Below are 24,453 nucleotides of genomic sequence, written 5' to 3' on the forward strand. Positions count from 1 at the left end.
GAAGCGGAAGGGTTGAGACCGCAAAGCAGTGTGGGTTGATTCTGAAGTGCACTGTGGGAAAAGGCTTGGCACTGCGGTGTTGCTGTTGGAGACTCGATCGTTGGTGACGTTGGAACACCGCGAACAAAATGCCGGAGCGAGATAGTAAGGTTCACGCCATCCGTTATTTCTCATGGCGAATTATTGTAGCTTCTGAGCTTGAGCCGGCTGTGTGTGTATGTGTGACGCTTGAGCCCCACGAAGCCGTAGGGCCCCAAGTGAGGCCGGACAGCTCCAAACTCCGTAACCAAGCCTCCTTCCTACTGCCAAGTGATGATGGGCGGCTTTCGTCTGTGGTTGGCTTTCCCCAAATCCTGTCCCAGTACTTAATCCTGGGTTGCGCGTATAATCTCTTACGTAGTATTTTAGCCGTGATCTTCAGGAAGTCTCTGATCGTGCAGCTTATGTTTAGGGTCCTCTGCTTTGTGCTCCCACAGCTTCTTGTAGTTTCCCATTTCAGCACTTATTACCTTGTGTTGTCACTGCCGCTGTTCTTCCTCTTGTTCTGTATATTGTTCACTACTATATCCCAAAATTTTGCACAGGATCTGGCACATAAGAGACTGATTAAATTAACCTCAATTCTTTTTGTCAGGTGAGCCGTTCTCCAACCCTTTGGCCCCCGATGGCCACGATGTGGATGATCCTCACTCTTTCCACCAGTGAGTATTTTGTCGTAGGACCATGGAAATGAGCTGGGGAATGTATAGAGGAATGGTGGTGATGGTGAAAGAATTCTGAATGTCTTGTCATCATGGATGGTCAAAAATTAAGCCTGCTGGCCCTTTATTTCTGTGAACCTTACCTGGATCAGGCCAAGTACATAAGGGTATTAGAGAGGAAATTCTGGCAAGAACAGTGATAAGTTTTTGTTTTGTTTTGTTTTTAATATGTGTTATGTAATTACACATTATATAGGAATTCTTTCTTCCAATAGAAAATAAAAACATAGGAAATAAGGGTAAAATCATCATTGATAACATTATCAATTCCAGTTCATTTTTTTTCCTTTTTGGAGACAGAGTGTCACTCTGTCACCCAGGCTGGAGTGCAATGGCGCGATCTCAGCTCACTGCAACCTCCGCCTCCCGGGCTGAAGCGATTCTCCTGCCTCAGCCTCCCAAATAGCTGGGATTACAGGTGCGTGTCACCGCGCCTGACTAATTTTTGTAATTTTAGTAGAGACAGGGTTTCACCATCTTAGCCAGGCTGGTCTCGAACTCCTGAGCTTGTGATCCACCTGCCTCAGCCTCCCAAAGTGTTGGGATTACAGGTGTGAGCCACCACGTTCAGCTTCCAGTTGTTTTTTTTTTTTTTTTTTTTTTTGAGACAGTGTTTCACTGTTGTTGCCGAGGCTGGAGTGGAGTGGTGTGATCTCGACTCACTGCAATCTCTGCTTCCAAGCTTCAAGCAATTCTGTCTCAGCCTCCCAAGGAGCTGGGACTACAGGCGCCCGACACCATGCCTGGCTAATTTTTTGTATTTTTAGTAGAGACAGGGTTTCACCATATTGGCCAGGTTGGCCTGGAACTCCTGACCTCCCAACTTATCCTCCACAAAGTGGTGATCCACCCGACTCGGCCTCCCAAAGTGCTGGGATTATAGGTGTGAGCTACTGCACCCAGCCTCTTTTTTGTTTTTTGATAGTCTTGCTCTTTTGTGCCCAGGTTGGAGTGCAATGTGCTATCTCGGCTCACTGCAACCTCCACCTCCCAGTTTAAGCGATTCTCCTGCCTCAGCCTCCCAAGTAGCTGGGATTACAGGCACCTGCACCATGCCTGGCTAATTTTTTGTATTTTTAGTAGAGTTGGAGTTTCACCATATTGGTCAGGCTGGTCTCGAAATCCTGACCTCAGGTGATCCACCTGCCTTCACCTCCCAAAGTGCTGGGATTACAGGCATGAGCCAATGTGCCTGGACCACAGTTACCATTTTATGTGTATCTTTTCCTCCTGTCGTCCATGCTGGAGTGCAATGGCACGATTTCTGTTCACTGCAACATGCACCTCCCGGGCTCAAGCAATTCTTCTGCCTCAGTTTTGTAAGTAGCTGGGATTATACCAGGCGCCTACCACCCCCCTGGCTAATTTTTGTATTTTTAGTAGAGACGGGGTTTCACCATGTTGGCCAGCCCAGTCTCAAACTCCTGACCTCAAATGATCTGCCCTCTTTGGCTGCCCAAAGTGCTGGGATTGCAGGCGTGAGCCACCGTGCCCAGCCCTTCTCCTTTTTTTAAAATGCATTTATACATATGCATGCATATCTAAGGAAAACACAACATTGCCTTGTAATTTAAAATATTTAAGTTAAATGATAATATGCTGTATATGTCATTTTTTCAACTTGCTTCTTTTTTTTTTCTGCCCGACTTGTCGTCCCAAAGTGCTGGGATTGCAGATGTGAGCCATTGTGCCTAGCTACAACTTGCGTCTTTTTAAACCCTGCTCAGTGTTTCTGAGATTGACAAGCATTCCCTCCTTGGCTAAACTTTAGTCAGGTTCCTCAAAGAGTCCTGTTTTTCAGCAGGACTTATCTTTGGCCTGCTGAGCACAGTTTTAGCGAAGAAATCAACCCCCGCTTGCAGCTTCAAACCTAACCAAATTGTTCTTAGTAATTTTCTATAAATTCTCACTTGTCCCTGTTGTATTTGGAATTGAATTTAATCTCTCTACTCTATTACAATGGTCTTGACTCCTGTTTCAATAGTCTTTGATAAAGTTTTCCTTGGAAAGAAGAGGAACTTGATTAGACATTAAAGGTGGGAGAAGAGGAGCTGGATTGGATGTCAAGAGCGGGAAAACTTTCTGTGAACTAACTTAGGATTTCTTTCTTTTTTTTTTTTTTTTTAAGTCCTGGGGTATGCATGCAGAATATGCAGGTTTGTTACATAGGTAAACCTGTGCCATGGTGGTCTGCTGCATCCATCACCCCATCATCTGTATTAGGTATTTCTCCCAAGGCTATCCCTCCTCCACCCCCCAACCCTGACAGGCTCCTGTGTGTGATGTTTCCCTCCCTGTGTCCATGTGTTCTCATTGTTCAACTCCCACTTATGAGTGAGAACATGAGGTGTTTGGTTTTCTGTTCTTGTGTTAATTTGCTGAGAATGATGGTTTACAGCTTTATCCATGTCCCTGCAGAGGACATGAACTCATCCTTTTTTATGGCTGCATAGCATTCCACATGCCACATTTTCTTTATCCAGTCTATCATTGATGGGCATTTGGGTTGGTTCCAAGTCTTTGCTGTTGTGAACAGTGCCACAGTAAACATTTGTGTGAATAAAGACACAGTCTTTATTACCTGAGGTTAGGAGCTCAATACCAGCTTGGCCAACATGGTGAAACCTCATCTCTACTGAAAATTCAAAAATTAGCCAGGCATGGTGGCAGGCACCTGTAATCCCAGCTACTCGGGAGGCTGAGTCAGGAGAATCACTTGAACTTGGGAGGCAGAGGTTGCAGTGAGCCGAGATCATGCCACTCCAGCCTGGGTGACCGAGCAAGACTCAGTCTCAGAAAAACAAAAACCAAAACCTGAGGTCAGCAGGTCAAGGAAGAGCCCTAGTCAGAAGAGAGCTTCAAAGGAGTCTGTCTGACTTTAATTGATTAAGAGGGGAGTCAGTCCTTGTCAGTGTACCAATTAAAATAATCTCTTATACCATTAGTTCTGTCTTTCCCTCTTTGGAGAACACCGTTACAGTTTAGTTCATTTCCAGCTAATAAACACTTAGTTCTGTTTCAGACTGATTAATTTTTTTTTTTGAGACAGAGTCTTGTTCTTTTTGCCTAGGCTGGAGTGCAATACCTCAACAGAGGGAGATTCTGTCTCAAAAAAAAAAAAAAGGTGGCATATTTTTGTTTTAATTTGTATTTCCCTGATTTCTGTTTAATTATGATTTTTATGTGTTTCTTTTTCATTTCTTTTTTTTTCTTGTTGAAGGTTTTATTTCTTTATTTCTTCAATAATGCCATATCTTAATGGGTACACAGTGCTTTAACTTGGCATCAACTATGAGATGTTTTTTAAACAATTTATTATTACACCAGTTGGGATTATTACTGATCTCTCCATTCCTTTGGAATGACTCTGCCAACAGGGGAAAGGTTCCATTCTATTCCGATTTGTGTTGCTACATATGTCCATACAGCAATACAGAAAGTGGTTCTACTAGCTAATACAGCATTACCATATTTGTCATGAAAATCAGGTGTACATTTCTGGTGGCTCAGCCTTGCCATTGTTTGCTGAATGCTTCAGACTTGGAGATGACTTAGTGCTTGACCAAGGGAAACATCATGAAGGTGAAGATAGAATTGCAGCAATACAGCTGCTGCTTTGGTGTAAATTCACTTATCCTTTTTCATTTCTTATTGAGCCCTAATATTTAAAATCCTTGCCTTTTCTTCTAGATCAAAACTCACCAATGAAGACTTCAGGAAACTTCTCATGACCCCCAGGGCTGCACCTACCTCTGCACCACCTTCTAAGTCACGTCACCATGAGTAAGTCTTTGGGTGATCCAACCTGTCTCCCACCTTTTTTCTTGCTTCTTCCTATTTCTTTCTACTGAAGTAGAATGACTTTTAATAGTCCCTCAGATATTTATGATGCTCCCTAAAGTTGGAGAACTGCTCACCTACAAATATTGATGTGAATATCTGCCTGATTGAAACTGTTATTTTGGTCAGTATTCTAGGGCTTTCTAAAAGCCATCAAGGACATTTCTTGAGGCTTTCAAGAAATGAAAGCTATCAGTGAATTTCTTGTCTCTTTTAGGATGCCAAGGGAGTACAATGAGGATGAAGACCCAGCTGCACGACGGAGAAAAAAGAAAAGGTGAAGGAAGGGTGAAGGGTTTTAGATTTTAAAGTGGATAGTGTTTAGGCGAAAGAAGTAGGGGCTAATTATGAGGCTAGAAACTAAGGTTTTGTCTTGATGCTCTCTACTTTCTTAATGGAGCAGAGTGATACTTAGACTGGCAATAGAGGGCTTTGGAATTGGCCTGTCTATATTTTAATCTCATCTTCACTAGTTTCTTGGTGGATAACCTAGGCATTTAATTAGCCTCTCTAATTCATGGATAGAATAGAGATAGAGTAGTAGCAGTAGCTTTTACTAGGATGTCATGGGGATTGGCTGTGAAAGCACATGTAAGCATTTAGCACCAATCTCTGGCATATGATAATCACCCAATAAATCTTGTCTGCTATCATCATTATTACCTCATCATCATTATTTATATGATACTAAAGATACTGGACCTGATACTTGGCTTTTCCTTTATTCTGAGGGTAGACCAGCAAAGAATATGTTCTTTTCAACTGAAATTTAGAAGGTGGTAAAAATTCAGATTTTCTGTTTTTTGTGTGGAAACATAACTATAGAGAATTATATAGAGAGAGTTGGATGATATTAAAAAGTTCTGAAGTGACAGATGGAGTGGCCCAAGTTGGCATTGGAAAAGTATATCTATGAGCTGGAAGAAGTTGTAGTTCTGATTTTGCGTAACTGTGAAGAAGTGGCCAGCAGTTCTATCAGGACAGACATGAGCTTTTCCCCATAGAGAGCAGGATGGAGATGTGGGGAAGCAAGCAGGAACAGCTCTGTTGACTTTGAGGTGGCAGCTGGCGAGCCTTACACATTCGCCTTTCTCTGGTCAGTTATTATGCCAAGCTACGCCAACAAGAAATTGAGAGAGAGAGAGAGCTAGCAGAGAAGTACCGGGATCGTGCCAAGGAACGGAGAGATGGAGTGAACAAAGATTATGAAGAAACTGAGCTTATCAGCACCACAGCTAACTACAGGGCTGTTGGCCCCACTGCTGAGGCGTGAGTACCAGGGGACCAGGATATGGTTCCCTCAGCATCCCAGAGTCATGCAAATACAATGTGAACTCTTCCTCTTACTTTCCTGCTCTGGAGCCTACAATCAGTGATTTCAGAGGTACTTGCCACCTACAGAGGACTGTTCTAATGTGGCCTGTTTCATTATACAGGGACAAATCAGCTGCAGAGAAGAGAAGACAGTTGATCCAGGAGTCCAAATTCTTGGGTGGTGACATGGAACACACCCATTTGGTGAAAGGCTTGGATTTTGCTCTCCTTCAAAAGGTGAGTCCTGGTGGTCAGTGGGGAGTAATACCATGGTGCTGAACATTCTTGTATGGGTCTGGCAAGATGAGGAGGGGGGCTCCTCATCTTGACTGAGTAGAAGAAGGGCTAACGGTGGCCCCTCTATAAAGCTGATTGCTACTCATCTTTCAAGTATCAGGCCAAATTTTATTTCCTTGGAGAAGCCTTCCCTGATCACCCAGGTGTGGTTAAGCGCCTCCCTTCATCTCCCACTTCCTGTACCCTTGCATAGCCCTTCTGTTTGACTTTACCACAGCAGTTATTGTACTTTGTTGAAATTGTTCAATTTGTCTATCTCATTTGCTATAAACTCCATTAGAGTAAGAATAATATCTGTCATGTTTAATATTATATTCTTAGTTCATGGTACAGTATGGTGTAGTGGATGTTCAATAACTATATAAAGTGAATGAATGTCCTAACCCTGCTTACTTTCCTGTTAGGTACGAGCTGAGATTGCCAGCAAAGAGAAAGAGGAAGAGGAACTGATGGAGAAGCCCCAAAAAGAAACCAAGTAAGTAAATATTAGGGAAGACTTAAGAGTTTAGAAAGGTGGGACCTAAAGTCGGAGCACATTTAGCAAAAACAAAACTTTTTTGTCTTTTCAGGAAAGATGAGGATCCTGAAAATAAAATTGAATTTAAAACACGTCTGGGTGAGTATAGTTTCTGTGCTAGTGACTGTGCATTCTAGGTGAATTGTGGGAATTTAATGCTCTGGGAAGGGTATGCTTTTCCTTTCCCCCAACCACCTTTCTTCTTCTTTTTTTTTTGAGATAGTGCCTCACTTTATTGCCCAGGTTGGAATGCAGTGCTGTGATCATGGCTCACTGCAGCCTTGACCTCCTGGGCTCAGCCCCTTGTGTAGCTGGCACCACAGGTGTGTGCTACCACACTTAGCTAATTTTTTAAATTTTTGCAGAGATGGGGGTCTCTCTATATTGCCCAGGCCAGTCTCAAACTCTTGGGCTCTAATGATCCTCCTTTTTGTCTCCCAAAGAGCTGGGATTCTTTCTTGCCCCCAAAACAACTAACCCCCATAAAATAATAAGACTCAGACAAGGACTTAATTATTTCATATGTCATTTATGTCTCCTCAGGTAGATTGAAAGCTTTTTCAGTTTGTGGCTTATGAAGTAAAAGAAGTAACATGGTTAGTGATTAAAAGCTCAAAATTTGGAGTCAGAGAGACCTGAGTTTAAATTCTGATGATGAAACCACACTAAGTGTGTGATTTTAGGCAACTGACTTTGCTTTCTGTTTGTTCATTTGTAAAAATTGGGTTAATGTTTACTTTATGAGTTTATTATAGGGATGAAGAAAAATGAAATATATAACATACCTGTCATATTGAGCAGGTAGTATAGCTGTTCTTTCCATCATCATCAATATTACCTTAAACCTCATCTTTCTTCCTCACAGGACTTAATACAGATGCATAGTGCCCTTGAAGAGGCAATGTAAAAGAAAGGACTGGAACCCAGGCTTTCGAGTTACACTGCCTGGTTCCATTCTTTGCTCCATTACTTAGTAGATACATGACTTTAGATAAATTACTTAAATCTCAGCCATAGTATTCTTGTATTCTTTTCAGTAAAAAGGATAATCCCACTTCACAGGGCTGTTGTAAATTTTTTTTTTTTGAGACAGAGTCTTGCTCTGTCATCCAGACTGGAGTGCAATGGCCCAATCTTGGCTCACTGCAACCTCCGCTTCCCCAGGCTCAAGCGATTCTCTTGCCTCAGCCTCCTGACTAGCTGGGATTACAGGCGCATGCCACCATGCCTAAATAATTTTTGTGTTTTTAATAGAGACGGGGTTTCACCATGTTGGTCAGGCTGGTCCTGACCTCGTGATCTGCCCACCTCAGCCTTGCACAGTGCAGGATTACAGGTGTGAGCCACTACGCCCGGCCTGTTGTAAAGATTAAATGAAGCAAAGCATGCATAGCACTTGGCATGGTGGCTAGCACAGAGTAAGCACATAAGTGACAGCTGTTCTTACAGATCTTGGCTACTTGCTGTTCTTCTCCTTATTGTAGGCCGCAATGTTTACCGAATGCTTTTCAAGAGCAAAGCATATGAGCGGAATGAGTTGTTCCTGCCAGGCCGCATGGCCTATGTGGTAGACCTGGATGATGAGTATGCTGACACAGATATCCCCACCACTCTTATCCGAAGCAAGGCCGATTGCCCTACCATGGAGGTGAGTGAATGGAGTCCTGAGAGCCTACCATGTGAGTCTCAAGCCTGGGAATCAGCCTGGCCTCTGCCCCATGTCCCTCATCCACCATGTCACTAAGTTCTATTCACTTTTACCTCCTAAATCTCAACTGAATCCATTCACTTTTCCACTTCACCAATAACATTCCAGTCTAAGCTATAATCTTGTGCTGGAACTATTAACTTACTATTTTTTTTGAGACAGAGTATCACTCTGTCACCCAGGATGGAGTGCAGTGGCACTATTTTGGCTCACTACAACCTCTACCTCCCAGGTTCAAGTGATCCTCCTGCCTCAGCCTTCTAAGTAGCTGGGACTGCAGACATTCATCACTACACCTGGCTAATTTTTGTGTTTTTAGTAGAGATTGGGTTTTACCATGTTGGCCAGGCTGTTCCTGAACTCCTGACCTCAAGTGATCCATCCGCCTTGACTTCCCAGAGTGCTGGGATTACAGGCATGAGCCACTATTCCAGGCCTCTGGAACTATTAAAAAGGCTTCTAATTGGTTTCTGCACTTTTATTTTCACTCTAATTGGTTTCTGCACTTCCACTCGGATTTGTTACTGTATCTTTTTATTGAGGTATTATTCACATGGCATAGAATAAATACATCCTTTAAAAAGAATGTTTTAAAAAATTTTTGTGAGTATACAATAGGTAATATATATTTATGAAATACATGAGATGTTTTGATATAGGCATGTAATGCATAATAATCACATCAGAAAAAATGGGGTATCCATCCCCTTAAACATTTATCTTTTGTGTTACAAACAATCCATTTATACTCTTTCAGTTGTTTTAGAGTGTACAATTAAATTATTACTGCCTTACTGGGTGCAGTGGCTCACGCCTGTAATCCAAGCACTTTGGGAGGCTGAGGCATGAAAATCACTTGAGGTTAGGGGTTCAAGACCAGTCAGGGCAACATAGTGAGACCCCATCTCAAAAAAAGAAAATTAGCCAGGTACGGTGGTATCTGCCTGTAGTCTCATGAATGAATGAATGAATGGGTACAATTCATTGCTTTTTAGTATATTCAGAGTAATGAAACCATCATCACAATCAATTTTAGAACATTTTTATCACCTCAGAAAGAAACCCCATAGTCTTTAGCCATCGCCACCCCATCCTATCTCTCCATCCCAACTGCCATTATGGTTTTTACATATAGCCAAGGTGATCTTTTTAAAATGTAAATTTTTGCCTGGGTATGGTGGCTTATGCCTCTAATTCCAGCACTTTGGGAGGTTGAGGCGGATGGATCACTTGAGGTCAGGAGTTCAAGAACAGCCTGGCCAACATGGTAAAACCCAATCTCTACCAAAAATACAAAAATTAGCCAGGTGTGGTGATGAATGCCTGCAGTCCCAGCTACTTAGAAGGCTGAGGCTTGAGAATTGCTTGAACCCAGAAGGTGGAGGTTGCAGTGAGCTAAGATTGTGCCACTGCATTCCAGCCTGGGTAACAGAATGAGACTCTGTCTCCAAATAAATAAATAAAATGTAAATTTTTGTCTCACTACAGTATTGAAGCTTAGTGGTATCTCATTCTTAGGATAAAGAGCAAAGTCTTGGCCGGGCGCGGTGGCTCAAGCCTGTAATCCCAGCACTTTGGGAGGCCGAGGTGGGTGGATCACGAGGTCAGGAGATCGAGACCATCCTGGTCAACATGGTGAAACCCCGTCTCTACTAAAAGTACAAAAAATGAGCTGGGCATGGTGGTGCATGCCTGTAATCCCAGCTATTCAGGAGGCTGAGTCAGGAGAATTGCCTGAACCCAGGAGGTGGAGGTTGCGGTGAGCCGAGATCGCGCCATTGCACTCCAGCCTGGGTAACATGAGTGAAACTCCGTCTCAAAAACAAAAAAAGCAAAGTCTTTACCGTGGCCTTTGAGCCTCTGCAACAACTGGCCTTTCTAGAATGTTCCAGACTCCTGACTTGAATGTTCTTGATTCCCTTTTGACACAGGCTTTTGTGCAGGCTGTTTTATCTCTGTGGAATATCCTTTCACAGCACTTTCTTTCCCTCCCTTCACCTACTGTATTGTATTCAGTCTTTAGTTTGTTAAGTGAATGAATGAATAAATGAAGAGATTCCTGCTCAGTGATTTAACATTCTTGTTTCTTGGTATTTTCAGGCCCAGACTACACTGACCACAAATGACATTGTTATTAGCAAGCTCACCCAGATCCTTTCATACCTGAGGCAGGGAACCCGTAACAAGAAGCTTAAGAAGAAGGATAAAGGTACCTGGAGGGTTCGAGAAAGAAACCATATGCATGGAGGGCATTTGGGGAGAGCACCAAGGTCTCCTGGAACTTGTTGTCTCCAGAATATTGAGAGGCTCCTGGGAAGCAGAGAAAAATGGGAGTACTGGAGCATTGGCAAGGATTCTGCTTGGTTCAGCAGTTACAGCCAGGTTCTGTCTCTTTAACCTACCTAAGAAGCAGTGGTCAGTTCTGAAGCATTAGGGATGGAAAGTGGGTAACAACTTATGTCTCATTTATTTATTTGTTTTTTAAGAGAGTTTCTGGTGAAAACCAGAAACCTAGACAAATTCTTAAAAAGCTCTAACACTTGACCCACATTTTATGTTATTTTATTTTATTTATTTTGAGACAAGTCTTGTTCTGTCGCCCAGGCTGGAGTGCAGTGACACGATCTCGGCCCACTGCAACCTCTACCTCCTGGGTGTAAGCAATTCTCATACCTCAGCCTCCCTAATAGCTGAGATTATAGGCGCGCGCCACCACACCTGTCTAATTTTGTACTTCTAGTAGAGACGGTGTTTCACCATGTTAGCCAGGCTGGTCGTGAACTCCTGACCTCAAGTGATCGCCCGCCTCAGCCTCCTAAAGTGCTGGGATTACAGGCATGAGCCACCACACCTGGCCTTGACCCACATTTTAAACAGAAGATGTTTAACATGGCATTAAGAGCTGGAGAGGATAGTGAAGTTCAGTGGAAATTAACTGAGGATTATATTCCTGACTCCCCTCTTTAAATTTCAGGGAAGATGGAAGAGAAGAAACCTCCTGAGGCTGACATGAAGTATGTATCCTAGCCCCTGGTATCTGATCAGAGGGAGGGGTCTGTGCATTTCTTATCTCTGGCATTTTGGGGAGGCCTTGACATGAGATTCTGGAGAAATGTTCGGGGGAAGTGAAGGTGTGTGAATGAATTTGGCTAGCTCGAGATCTCTTGTTTTCCCAGTATATTTGAAGACATTGGGGATTATGTACCCTCCACAACCAAGACACCTCGGGACAAGGAGCGGGAGAGATACCGGGAACGGGAGCGTGATCGGGAGAGAGACAGAGACCGTGACCGAGAGCGAGAGCGAGAACGAGATCGGGAACGAGAGCGAGAGCGGGACCGAGAGAGAGAAGAGGAAAAGAAGAGACATAGCTACTTTGAGAAGCCAAAAGTAGATGATGAGGTGATACGTGGGCCCTTAGTACCAGGTGGTGGAGTTGCCCTCTCTGGAAGTGAGGGCAAGGTTGGGCCAGGAATTGATTCAGACTTGTGGGAGGGATGAGTAGGAATCTCTCATGGTAACACTAACCTCACTTTTTGGTTTTTTTCCAGCCCATGGATGTTGACAAAGGTGAGTTGTATCCACAGCATCTCACAGTTGCTTTAGCAGTCCTGCTTTCCCTTGGGCTGAGAGTCTGACTTAGAGCTCAGAGGTGGCAAAGGTGGGATTGGGAGACTTCCAGGTTCTGGGTTCTCATAAGAACCGTGTCTTGCTTTATGGAATGGACAGGATGAATCTGGAGTTCCCTCCACCTTCCTGGGCCATGGTAGGGCATATTTGCCCTTAGATGTAATTCCTGTGGCCCTGGGGTTCTGAGGTGGTAAGGTAGAGGTTGAATGTACAGTGTTCTGGATACCCTACCTTCATCTCAACCAGAGTAATGCATTATTAATTGGAGTTTGTTTAAAACTGTTAGGCAAAAGGGTTCTATTGCCTTAAAAACATTTTTTGTGGGGCACTGTGGCTCACACCTATAATCCTAGCACTTTGGAAGGCCAGGGCGGGCAGATCATCTGAGGTCAGGAGTTCGAGATCAGCCTGACCAACATGGTGAAACCCCGTCTCTACTAAAAACACACAAAAAAATAAGTGGGAGTAGGGGGCAAATGCCTGTACCCCAGCTCTTCAGGAGGCTGGGGCAGAAGAATCGCTTGAACCTGGGAGGGGGAGGTTGTAGTGAGCCAAGGTTGTGCTACTGCACTCCAGCCTGGGCAACAAGAGCGAAATTCATCTCAAATAATGATCATAATAAAAACTTCACTTAAAAAATATATATATTTTTTGGCCTGGCGCGGTGGCTCAAGCCTGTAATCCCAGCACTTTGGTAGGCCGAGGCGGGTGGATCACAAGGTCAAGAGATCGAGACCATCCTGGTCAACATGGTGAAACCCTGTCTCTACTAAAAATAAAAAAAATTAGCTGGGCATGGTGGTGCGTGCCTGTAATCCCAGCTACTCAGGAGGCTGAGGCAGGAGAATTACCTGAACCCAGGAGGCGGAGGTTGCGGTGAGCCGAGATCGCGCCATTGCACTCCAGCCTGGGTAAGATGAGTGAACTCTGGTTAAAAAAAAAAATATATAAATATTTTAAATATATAAATAATTTTTTTTTTTTTTTTAATGAAAGCCATAGGTTGGAAGTTTGTGGTGGGGAGGAGATTGTGAGAGCCTCAGTTCAAGGTCTGAGCAGAGTTTTCTTTTCTCTTAGGACCTGGGTCTGCCAAGGAGTTGATCAAGTCCATCAACGAAAAGTTTGCTGGATCTGCTGGCTGGGAAGGCACAGAATCATATCCTTTATTTTAATATATTCCTGTGTTCCAGAGAACTGGTCCTTTTACTCCAACCTCATCTGCCTCCCTGCCCCCTCCTACCCCGCTACCACCACTCCTTCCCTTTTGTGCTGAATTTTGACAGAGATGAAATCATCCCTTGTTCCTTCCCCAGAGCACCTGTCACAGCTCACAGCCCTCTCAAAATTTTCATGTTGGAGTTTCTAGCCCTTGGCTTCTCATGGCTGAAGCTTTACAGCAATAGGTGGAATTATGTGTAGTATTTTCTTTAACATAGCATATGCTGAAGAAGCCAGAAGACAAAAAGCAGCTGGGAGATTTCTTTGGCATGTCCAACAGTTATGCAGAGTGCTACCCAGCCACGTATGTGAAACCTGGTTAAGGAAGGGAGGCTGGGATGATTGGGGAATAAGTTGGGGGTGAAATGGAAATTTGATTTGCTGGGTCCCAGGGCTACTTTTTTGTTGTTGAGACAGTCTCACTCTGTTGCCCAGGCTGGAGTGCAATGGCACAATCTCAGCTCACTGCAACCTCTACCTCCCAAGTTCAAGTGATTCTCCTGTCTCAGCCTCCTGAGTAGCTGGGATTAACAAGTGTGCATCACCACGCCTAGCTGATTTTTGTATTTTTAGTAGAGATGGAGTTTCACCATGTTGGTCAGGTTGGTCTCGATCTCCTGACCACGTGATCCGCCTGCCTCGGCCTCCCAAAGTGCTGGGATTACAGGTGTGAGCCACCTCGCCTGGCCTGGATGAACTATTTTAATAGGCTTTGAGTGGGAGGTCTGGTGGCTGGTCATTCCTATGCAAATAGCCTCTTAGTTGGGTAGGTTTCCAGATGAAGCATAGGGTCAAGGTATACAGCATCTGTTTAACTCTTGTTTCTCTTTAGGATGGATGACATGGCTGTGGATAGTGATGAGGAGGTGGATTATAGCAAAATGGACCAGGTTTGTAGTTAGAATGATAGTGGGGGCCTTTGGGCAGTTATTATTATTATTATTTTTTTACATATATCTCCTTCCCCCTTCCTAAAAAATCTGTCTCATTTGCTGGGCCCCATCCTCCTTTAGCTGCAGCAGTAGAGACAGCAGTGTTAACCGTCATGAGCAGCTTAACTACTTCAGAGTTTTTGCACAAGATCAAATGACATAGGGTCAAAAATCTATTTTTCATTTCCTACAGCAAAGTGCCAGGCTTTAATTCCCATGGTAGGCAGTAAACAAGCATCAATGCATAAGTAGAAGGGGCAGAAAAAATTGCAGTCTTTGGAAAATAACTAAATTTTATTCTAGCCAGGATTGAATTTTCCTCTTAAGTCTTTAAGCAAAATTAAAAAGAAAAAAAACCACTAATGCCACTAATAATGAAGAGATTTCTGTTCTTCCCCTGAGTTCATTGTATTGAAGTAGCATGGTTTAATCTTGGAGCCTTGTTTAATCCCGCCTCTACCATTTATTAGTTTTGTGAACTTGCCAAGTTCTTTTACTGTTTATGCCTCAGTTTCCTCATCAGGAAAATGGAGAAAAATATAGTTCCCTCTTCACAGATTTTTTAAAATGAGAATTAAATGAGATATGCATTTAGTGTACAGAATAATGCATGTCACATAGTAAGTATGTAATAAGCATTTTTTATTATCAGGGTATGATATATGAATTGTGAAACTTGGAATTGTGGGAGAGTCTGGCTTCAATCAAGGGCTGAAATTCCATTTCCACTGACATCTCTTCCTTCCCCATCCCCCCATTCTGTCCTGCAACAGGGTAACAAGAAGGGGCCCTTAGGCCGTTGGGACTTTGATACCCAGGAGGAATACAGCGAGTATATGAACAACAAGGAGGCTTTGCCCAAGTGAGTTGGTACTGATCATGGGCAAGGCGTGAGGAAGGGTGTGGGGATTTAGTGGAATAGTGCACATAAGGTTAGAGGGTGTGGTCTGACTGAGATATTCCCAACTAAGTTATTTGCCCACAGGACTCTGGGAAACCCTTGTCACTGCTATGCAATCTCTGATGCATTCTTTCCCCAACTGTGCTTTTTTCAGGGCTGCATTCCAATATGGTATCAAAATGTCTGAAGGGCGGAAAACCAGGCGCTTCAAGGAAACCAATGACAAAGCAGAGCTTGATCGCCAGTGGAAGAAGATTAGTGCAGTAAGTAGGATGGCCCCTTGGGTGGGAGGGTTTCAGCTGGGAGAAGACATTGGCCTACAGATTCAGGAACAGGCAAGGGGCTGGAGAGCCATGGAAGTGAGAGGTCAGCCTTGGGCCTCAGGTGAGCTTAGATGGGCAGCTTGGTGCTAGACCATCCTGTTCTTTTTACAGATCATTGAGAAGAGGAAGAAGATGGAAGCTGATGGGTGAGTGGCATTATTCTTCCTCTGTGGGACTGGTGGGAATTGCTTAGTGTATCGATCTTTTTTTTTTTTTTTGAGATGGAGTTTCACTCTTGTTGCCCAGGCTGGAGTGCAATGGTGTGATCTCAGCTCACTGCAACCTCCGCCTCCTGGGTTCAAACAATTCTCCTACCTCAGCCTCCCAAGTAGCAGAGATTACAGGCATGCACCACCACATCTGGCTAATCTTGTAATTTTAGCAGAGATGTGGTTTCCCCAAGTCGGTTAGGCTGGTCTCGAACTTCTGACCCCAGGTGATCCACCCGCCTCAGCCTCTCAAAGTGCTGGGATTACAGGCGTGAGCCACCACGCCCAGCCTAGTGTATTGATCTTATGCTGACCCATTTTTCCTTCCATTGCAGGGTTGAAGTCAAAAGACCAAAATACTAATCTCCAGTTAAAACTAGAGACTCTCCACGAGGATATGCTCCCCACTGTTTTCTTTCTACAATTTCCAAAGGTTGCAAGACTTTTTTTTGTGGATGAATATAAAATTTTATTGTGTAATTACTTGGTTCCATTAAAATTGGTTAACGTGCTGTCTTCTCTATTCATCTCCCTTCCAGTGCCCCTTAAGCACCAAGAACACTGATTCCACTGGTTGTGTAAAATCACATGCAGAAAGTTATCAGTCCTTTCCTCAACTGTGGTTCTAGATTCCTAGACAGTAAGAATGCTTTCTAGCCAGTGTGCCCAGTATAGAACAGAATAATTATCCTCACTGATGGGCAAGAGGTGGTAGAGGAATGTAGGATAACTGGTTTGAAATGTCAGACTCATTCAGGCCCATCTTGAGGCCTAGTCCCTGGACAGAGATTTCCTGGGGATTGCAGTCAGCCTGATGGGCTGCTAATCTGATCCCCAGGCTATGAAAGACTGGGCTCTGGATGAAGGCATCTAATGAAAATCACTTATGGGTGGGAACCAAAACCTTTTATGAGTTTATGGCCTCCTATGAACTTTATTAATGCTGAGTACAAATAACTGCCTCCTTGGCTGAAGTTGTAACCTTAGGGAAGTGCTTTGGGTTTACAGCTGGTATAGTGTGGCCCTGCAGGTGTAGGAATTCCTATCCTAGTCCCTTTATCAGCCTGAAACATTTGCCAAGGCCCAGGATAGGCCTGCCAGCCTTTGAATTCCCTTCCCTTTTCTTCTTTTCTGCTCATTACCAGCACTTTGGTCTGGTCCTCATCATTAGGAGTCACTACTGCTTCCTGGCTGGATGGCAGGCTGCCACTGTCAACTCTGAGCCAAAGATTTGTGGCCTCACAAGATCCAGAAAGCTATAAAGTCACCTTAGCCATTGCCTTGTCTTTGATTATATTTACCTTGGTACAAGGTACCTTACCTTGTGAGGAAGCCAGCACTGTGTATGGCACTTAAGAGGCTGAAATTGGGCCTTGCTGCAATAGCACCTAGAATGGTTAATTTCAGACAAATGACACCATGGTTCCATGGATGTAGGCAGCAGTCCCAGTTAGTAAAAAATGTAACAGAGACATGGCACAGATTAAGACATCTGGAGAGTCACTAAAAGCAAGACCTGGGGGTTGACTTGGTTTGAAATTCAGTTTCTGAGGCTAGGCTCAATGGTTCATGCCCACAGTCTCAGGGCTTTGGGAGTCCAAGGCAGGAAGGTCTCTTGAGGCCAGGAGTTTGTGAACCTGCAGTTCCAGCTACGGAGAAGGAATAAGCTGAAGAGTTAAATACTGTAGTGAGCTATATGATCACACTACCGAACTCCCAGCCTGGCTGACAGAGCGAAATGTTGATTTAAAAAGAGAAATTCAGGGGCTGGGCACGGTGGCTTATGTCTGTAATTCCAGCACTTTGGGAAGCCAAGGTGGATGGATCCCCTGAGGTCAGAAGTTCGAGACCAGCTTGGCCAACATGGTGAAAACCCATCTCTACTAAAAATAAAAAAAAATAAAAAAATAAAAAAATGCCAGGTGTGGTGGCAGGCACCTGTAATCCCAGCTACTCAGGAGGCTGAGGCAGGACAATAGCTTGAACCTGGGAGGGGAAGGTTGCAGTGGGCCAAGATTGCACCATTGCACTCCAGCCTGGACAACAAGAGCAAAACTCCATCTTTAAAAAAAAAAAAAAAAAAAGTTTCTTCAAGTACCACTAAACCTCATGAAAGTGACCACAAGGACCCTCCAGTTGACCACATAGTAACAAGCACTCACCATCACCACACAGCAACATTTCCAGTCACTCAGTGAACATGGGCCATAGAGCCTCTCTGAGGTTTCAATCTCACTTCGACCTCTCTGTAAAGGTGTTGGCATCAGCATATAGGATGGTACTAAGAGGTACTAAGCCTTCTAAGAGTACCTTCTAAGAGGCTTAGTACCACAAAGATGTGAACAAGTTCTCTCGTCAGCTGTAGGAGCACCTGCTCTTCATCTGCCTATCATCCCTACAATGGAGAAAGCTCCCATCTTTGCAGAGCCTTTGGTAACAGGGATGTCCAGATCGTCAGCCTGTCATGCCCATTTTCCGTTTTAGAAATTCCTGCATGGCACAGTGGCTCACGCCTATAATCCTAGCATTTTGGGAGGCTGAGGCAGGAAGACTGAGTTCAGGAATTCAAGGCCAGCCTGGACAACATAGTGAGACTTCGTTTCTACAAAATATACTAAAATTAGCTGGGCGTGGTGCTGTGTGCTTGTAGTCCCAGCCACTCGGGAGGATTGCTTGAGCTGAGCAGGTCGAGGTTGCACTGAGAAGTGCTCATGCCACTGCACTCCAGCCTGGGCGACAGAGCAAGACCCTGTCTCAAAACAAGACAAAACAAAAAAGAAAAAAAAATTCTTGGTAACTGAGCATTGTTTGTCCAGCCCACTGAATTTCTGTAGACAAATTGTAGGAACTGGCACAGGAAACTGGACACAAAGATGTCAGGGGCGTGGACAGCAGCTGCTTGAGCTGCCTGCTGCCCGAGACTCCCATTGTCACCGCGCAGCGTGGGCTTTTGCGGCTTCCTGACAGTCCTGGCTGTCGCTTCACTTGATCTTGGGTTTCACCAAGCCACGAAGGACTAGCGTCCCTCTCTCCTATCCCAAGGGCATTAAGCTTGTCTGGATGGAGTAGGAGAGGAAAGAATTTACACGCCGTTCCCAACTTTATGTAACGTGACTGGGGGGAATTGACGGTCACGCAGTCTGCCTAGCCCAAATGGTGCCACAGCAGCTCAAGGAAGTAGCAGGTCTCGTGGGAGCGGGCTCTTCGCTCCGGCCCACCCACACCAGCAGTGGCACGTACCTCTCCCGCAAGAGAATTACCCGACGACACTTCCGGCCCCGCCCCCCGAGGCGGAAGTGGAGTCCCAGGCTACTCCTCCCGCGGTGTGGTGTTTCCCGGTTTGACTGCCCTGCGGCGGCGCGGCTCGCAGTCCTTCCCAGCATGGACCGTACTTGTGAGGAGAGGCCCGCTGAGGAAGAGAGTGACGAGGAGGACCCTAACTCCATGGAAGCCCCGGCCCAGATCCGAGACACTCCGGAAGACATCGTGCTAGAAGCTCCTGCCAGTGGGCTGGCGTTCCATCCGGCCCGCGACCTCCTGGCCGCAGGGGACGTGGACGGGGACGTGTTCGTGTGAGTCGGGTCAGGGCCAGGGGCGCCGGGTCTGGAAGCTCCCCGGGGATGGAGCTGGGAACAGGAGGGATGAGAGAAAGTTGCAGGGAGACAAATTTTATAAGATTCAGTGGGATTCAGTAACATTCGGCTTTTATACCGCACCAATCTGTTGAAAGAACTGGAATGTCTTGACGGAGCCCAGAGACCATAATAAGACAGAAAGCGCTTTAAGGACTTATTTCCCACCGGCTTATTATTACTTTATTAATTTTTTTTTTTCAGACCGAGTCTCGCTCTGTCGCCCAGGCTGGAGTGCCGTGGCACGATCTCGGCTCACTGCAGCCTCCACCTCCCGAGTTCAAGCAGTTCTCTGCCTCAGCCTCCGGAGTAGCTGGGATTACAGGCGCCCGCCACCACGCCTGGCTAATTTTTTTGTATTTTTAGTAGAGACGGGGTTTCACCATCTTGGCCGGGCTGGTCTTGAGCTCCTGACCTCGTGATCCACCCACCTCGGCGTCCCACTGGATTATTATATTGAGCTCAAGACAGGCTCAGCAGGCCCCTTTAGTTGATCTTTCAAACCACAAATCTTGGCTCACGCCTGTAATCGCAGCACTTTGGGAGGCCGAGGCGGGCAGATTATCTGAGGTCAGGAGTTGGAGACCAGCCTGACCAACATGGTGAAACCGTCTCTACTAAAAATACAAAAATTAGCCGGATGTGGTGGCTCACACCTGTAATCCCAGATACACAGGAGCCTTAGGCAGGAGAATCTCTTCAACTTGGGGGGTGGAGGTTGCAGTGAGCCAAGATCGCAGCCCTGCCTTCCAGTTTGGATGACAGAGTGAAACTCAGAAAGAACAAAACAACACAAGTCCCAGCAGACACTCCCTTGATTAAAACCCTTCAATGGTCTGCTCTTAGGATTTAGTACAAACTTCTCAATTTGGCTTTCAACACCCTGACCATCTGTGCTCATTCATCCAGACCTTTTAAAAATACATCTTGAAACCTCAGCTCCTTTGCATGTGCTATTCTGCCTGGAAAACTCCTTTCCCCTCACTCTTAACCTACTGTCTCTTCTCAGGATCTCTTCTCTCTTCCTCTATGCCCAGACTAAAACTGGTTACCTGTTAGATGCTGCCATGGCACCAGGTGCCATGGTACCTTTCTCTTAGTAATGAATGGTTGGTAACCATACATCCATTTATGTAATTATTTGAATGCTGTCTCCTTCACTAACGTTTTTCAAGTGTCTTTGACCTTGCCCCACAAATACCTTTTACATTATATATGATGCTCTCTGATACAATTTCTGATTTTATTCTATTGTGTGCATGTACACAAAATGCTGATTGTAGCTTACTAGTCAGTTATATGACTAGAATGTGAAAAACACTGTTCTGGATGTAATCTGTCTTCGGTTTTGTTCTCTGTTTTATCTGTTACCTCTAGTCTAGGGTAGGTGTTCAATACATGTTAGACTTTGAACAGAAGATACAAGTTAGAAGCAGTGGAAAAATGAAGATTTTGTGCTTATCAGATTTACTTAATGAATTTAAACCTCAACCTCTCATTAGCTGTCCTTGAACATGTTAACTTCTCTACTTTCATCTTTGAAAGGGGGAATTATACCTGCTTTGCGGAGGGGACAAGTTGTCAGTACAGTGCCTAAGCAGCTGTTCAACAAATGTAGGTTCCCTTCTACTACTATCCATATTTAAGGTGCCAGGCACTTGGGAGTTGCACTAGCCATCCACTGTTCTTCACATTCCACACAACTTTGTTGCTTACCTTGTCTTAAAAAAGGTTCTGGAGGAAACTCCTTGGTTCTCCCCTTCCCCACCCTCAGCCATGACTATTGTTTATTTATTTATTTATTTATTGAGACGGAGTTTCGCTCTTGTTACCCAGGCTGGAGTGCAATGGCGCGATCTCGGCTCACCGCAACCTCCGCCTCCCGGGTTCAGGCAATTCTCCTGCCTCAGCCTCCTGAGTAGCTGGGATTACAGGCACGCGCCACTATGCCCAGCCAATTTTTTGTATTTTTAGTAGAGACAGGGTTTCACCATGTTGACCAGGATGGTCTCGATCTCTTGACCTCGTGATCCACCCGCCTCGGCCTCCCAAAGTGCTGGGATTACAGGCGTGAGCCACCGCGCCCGGCCAAGCCATGACTATTGTTAAGAGGTTCCTTTTCCCAGAGGATTAAATTCAAACTTCCTCTTGGCTCATATGGTCTCATGCCCACCCAGCCCATCTTTCCAGATTCAGTCATGCTACTCTTCTGCTACAAGGAAACCTCCTCATTCCTTATCTCTGCTGCCTCCAGTATCTGCTCCTTGCTCTCGGCCAGGTAAACTGTTATTCCTGTATGATCCAATCCACATGTCACCACTTTAGCTTTCCAGGGCTCTGTTCTGCCTTCCCAAGTACTCAATCTGTTAATGTGTATTAAGCTACTTTTTCATGTTAGGCACTGGCACAGAGAAAATGAGCAGGCTCAGTTCTGGCTACCTGGAACTCACTGGCAATTTAGCATGTATTCATTCTGCCCTTTTTAAGGGATCTGCTCTGAGGCAGACACTGGGGGTATTCTGCAAACAGTATTTCCCTCAAAGTTGCTTATAGGCTGGTGCCTCCTCCCACTCCATTTTGATCCAGCCTGTTTTTCAGCATGTACTTTCAATGTACTGTAATTAATTGTGTCTTTCTCTAGCTCCTGCAGACCTGAAGTGCAAAAGCCTGCTCTACCTTAGTAATTTTTACATTTCCAACTTCTGGGGCTGGTCTTGTCATTGATGTAACAAATATTTCCTCCACAGTGATCCAGATGCAATCTTTCTCCAGGCTGGGGCATTCAAAGATGATAAAGAGGGGTTGGGTGAGATCACAAAGACATCTTGAGCAAATATATCTTGAATTACTGTATATTGAAAAAAACAAGACCTAACATTTGAAACTCACTGAAAGTGGAGAAATGAGATGGTAAACTTTTTGGGCTTGGAGGTGTAGAAGCAGGAACTCCTAGGTAGGTGAGAAGGCTGCTCTGTCTAGTTGGTCTCTGCACTCAGTGCAACCCAGGCTGGATCTGGAGTCATTTACCCTCCTTCCCCTCTTTCCAGCTTTTCCTACTCTTGCCAAGAGGGAGAAACCAAGGAGCTCTGGTCATCAGGTCACCATCTGAAGGCCTGCCGAGCTGTGGCCTTCTCTCAAGATGGGCAGAGTGAGTACTGGGGAAGGCAACCAACAATGTGGTGGAAGGGAGCAGTGAGCAGCACCATGACCTGGGCACCTTTTCCCCAGAGCTCGTTACTGTCTCCAAGGACAAAGCCATTCACGTTCTAGATGTGGAGCAGGGCCGACTAGAAAGGCGTGTTTCCAAGGCTCATATGTAAGTAGAGCAACCAGTTCTGTGTATGTGCATGGAGGTGAAGGGGAAGGACCAGGAGGTCCCTACTGGGACAAAGATGCTCCAAGAAGTTCTGCATCTGTGTCTCTAGCGCCCCCATCAACAGTCTTCTGCTGGTGGATGAGAATGTTCTGGCCACTGGGGATGACATGGGTGGTATCCGTCTCTGGGACCAGCGGAAGGAGGGCCCCTTCATGGATATGAGGCAACATGAAGAGTACATCGCAGACATGGCTCTGGATCCAGCCAAGAAGCTGCTGCTGACAGCCAGGTACTACCTCAAAGCTGCCTCGCCTCCCCTTCCTGTGTGAAATGTCTTCCTCAAATGGACCTTGTGTCTAAGCCTATTGCTCTACTCTCTACAGTGGAGATGGCTGCCTTGGTGTCTTCAACATTAAGAGGCGTCGGTTCGAGCTGCTTTCAGAGCCTCAGTCTGGGGACCTGACCTCTGTCACTCTCATGAAAGTACAGCTGGGTATGGTGGGATGAAGGGGTGTGTGCTGGGGCTTAGTCTAAGGCAGCTTCCACATCATTTTCCCTATTCCCCTGCAGTGTGGGAAGAAGGTGGCATGTGGCTCCAGTGAAGGTACCATCTACCTCTTCAACTGGAATGGCTTTGGGGCCACAAGTGACCGCTTTGCCCTGAGAGCTGAATCCATTGACTGCATGGTTCCAGTCACCGAGAGTCTGCTGTGTACTGGCTCCACCGATGGAGTCATCAGGTTAGGGAGGCCTGGACAGCCCTTAGGTCTCAGGAAGGGCAGGCCCAGCTAGCCAGTACTTAACACTGTTCTTTCCTGCCCAGGGCTGTGAACATCCTACCGAACCGAGTGGTAGGCAGTGTGGGCCAGCATGCTGGGGAGCCTGTGGAGGAGCTGGCCCTTTCCCACTGTGGCTGCTTCCTGGCCAGTAGTGGCCATGACCAGCGCCTCAAGTTTTGGGACATGGCCCAGCTGAGAGCTGTGGTGGTGGATGACTACCGTCGGCGCAAGAAAAAGGGAGGACCACTGCGGGCCCTGAGCAGCAAGGCTTGGAGCACAGATGACTTTTTCGCAGGACTGAGGGAAGAGGCAGAAGACTTAATGGCTCAGGAAGAGGAGGAGGAGACTGGGGATGACAGTGACTGAGGGAATGAACCGATTCCTCACCAGGCAAGAGTCTTACTTATTGGGCTGCATCCCCAGAGGATATAAATTATTTTTTAAAAAGATAGGGTTTTGCCGTCATCCAGACTGGAGTGCACTGGCTCTATCATGGCTTACTACAGCCTCAACATCACCAGGCTCAGATTGTCCTTCCACTTCATCCTCTGGAGTAGCTGGGACTACAGGTGTGTACCACCACACCAGGCTAATTTTTGTATTTGTTTTGTTAGAAACAGGAGTCTGTGTTGCCCAGGCTGGTCTTCAACTCCTGGACTCAAATGATCCACCTGCCTCTGCTTCCCAAAGTGCTGGATAAGGCATAAATGCCACCACACCTGACCAAAAAAAAAAAAATTTTTTTTTGAGACAATGTTTTCCTCTTGTTGCCTGGGCTGGAGTGCAATGGCGTGATATCTGCTCACTGCAACCTCTGCCTCCTAGGTTCAAGCGATTTTCCTGCCTAAGCCTCCTTGAGTAGCTGGGATTACAGGCGCTTGCCATCATGCCAGGCTAATTATTGTATTTTGAGTACAGACGGGGTTTTTCCATGCTGACCAGGCTGTTCTTGAACTCCTGACCCAGGTGATCTGCCTGCTTCCATTTCCCAAAGTGCTGGGATTACAGGTGTGAGCCACCATGCCTGGCTTGAATATGAATTTATAATACCCTACTGTGCAATACAAGAAAGATGC

General features: G+C 45.4%; 2 protein-coding genes, 1 non-coding gene and 1 pseudogene across 7 annotated transcripts; 2 read left to right on the plus strand and 2 right to left on the minus strand.

The window, feature by feature from the left end:
* The first annotated feature begins 3 nt into the window (after positions 1-3).
* On the plus strand, positions 4-16,163 carry IK (IK cytokine). Its single transcript, XM_032250450.1, has 20 exons — positions 4-144; positions 635-701; positions 4,452-4,544; positions 4,819-4,878; positions 5,703-5,870; positions 6,038-6,152; positions 6,617-6,687; positions 6,782-6,828; positions 8,214-8,377; positions 10,538-10,646; positions 11,412-11,451; positions 11,614-11,839; positions 11,989-12,007; positions 13,145-13,223; positions 13,509-13,589; positions 14,118-14,175; positions 14,991-15,079; positions 15,273-15,381; positions 15,553-15,587; positions 15,986-16,163. Exons 1-20 carry the CDS (start codon positions 129-131, stop codon positions 16,011-16,013), a joined length of 1,674 nt encoding a protein of 557 aa, XP_032106341.1. The 5' UTR covers positions 4-128; the 3' UTR covers positions 16,014-16,163.
* On the minus strand, positions 4,061-4,339 carry LOC116531581 (annotated as a pseudogene). The gene has a single exon (XR_004260481.1). The product of XR_004260481.1 is annotated as a cytochrome c oxidase subunit 7B, mitochondrial pseudogene (transcript).
* LOC116531700 lies at positions 10,921-10,979 on the minus strand. The gene has a single exon (XR_004260531.1). It is a non-coding gene; the product is annotated as a U7 small nuclear RNA (small nuclear RNA).
* Positions 16,164-18,806: 2,643 nt separating the features above from the next.
* On the plus strand, positions 18,807-23,842 carry WDR55 (WD repeat domain 55). Of its 4 annotated transcripts, none has more exons than XM_032250468.1 (8): positions 19,144-19,222; positions 21,460-21,560; positions 22,330-22,430; positions 22,511-22,598; positions 22,708-22,887; positions 22,982-23,081; positions 23,169-23,338; positions 23,422-23,842. In XM_032250468.1, the coding sequence occupies exons 2-8, from the start codon at positions 21,481-21,483 to the stop codon at positions 23,741-23,743; spliced, it is 1,041 nt and encodes a 346-aa protein (XP_032106359.1). In that variant the 5' UTR covers positions 19,144-19,222; positions 21,460-21,480; the 3' UTR covers positions 23,744-23,842. The 4 variants fall into 4 exon arrangements, with proteins under 4 accessions (XP_032106355.1, XP_032106359.1, XP_032106357.1 ...); XM_032250466.1 differs by lacking the exon at positions 19,144-19,222 and adding an exon at positions 19,998-20,896 and having other exon boundaries at positions 21,473-21,560; XM_032250467.1 differs by lacking the exon at positions 19,144-19,222 and adding an exon at positions 20,794-21,054 and having other exon boundaries at positions 21,374-21,560.
* Positions 23,843-24,453: the final 611 nt, after the last annotated feature.

The sequence above is a fragment of the Sapajus apella genome, unplaced genomic scaffold (assembly GCF_009761245.1).
Source record: "Sapajus apella isolate SASKATOON/1434 unplaced genomic scaffold, GSC_monkey_1.0 scaffold71, whole genome shotgun sequence".
Taxonomy (NCBI): Eukaryota; Metazoa; Chordata; class Mammalia; order Primates; family Cebidae; genus Sapajus; species Sapajus apella.

Excerpts from the sequence above, each read along its gene's own strand:
- IK (XM_032250450.1), top strand. Across the intron at positions 13,224-13,508 it reads GGCTGGGAAGGCACAGAATC|GCTGAAGAAGCCAGAAGACA; the intron begins ATATCCTTTATT and ends AACATAGCATAT. Across the intron at positions 15,382-15,552 it reads AGTGGAAGAAGATTAGTGCA|ATCATTGAGAAGAGGAAGAA; the intron begins GTAAGTAGGATG and ends TTCTTTTTACAG.
- WDR55 (XM_032250464.1), top strand. The coding sequence starts at position 19,032 with ATGGACCGTACTTGTGAGGAGAGGCCCGCTGAGGAAGAGAGTGACGAG. Across the intron at positions 23,082-23,168 it reads CCTCTGTCACTCTCATGAAA|TGTGGGAAGAAGGTGGCATG; the intron begins GTACAGCTGGGT and ends ATTCCCCTGCAG. Across the intron at positions 23,339-23,421 it reads TCCACCGATGGAGTCATCAG|GGCTGTGAACATCCTACCGA; the intron begins GTTAGGGAGGCC and ends TTTCCTGCCCAG.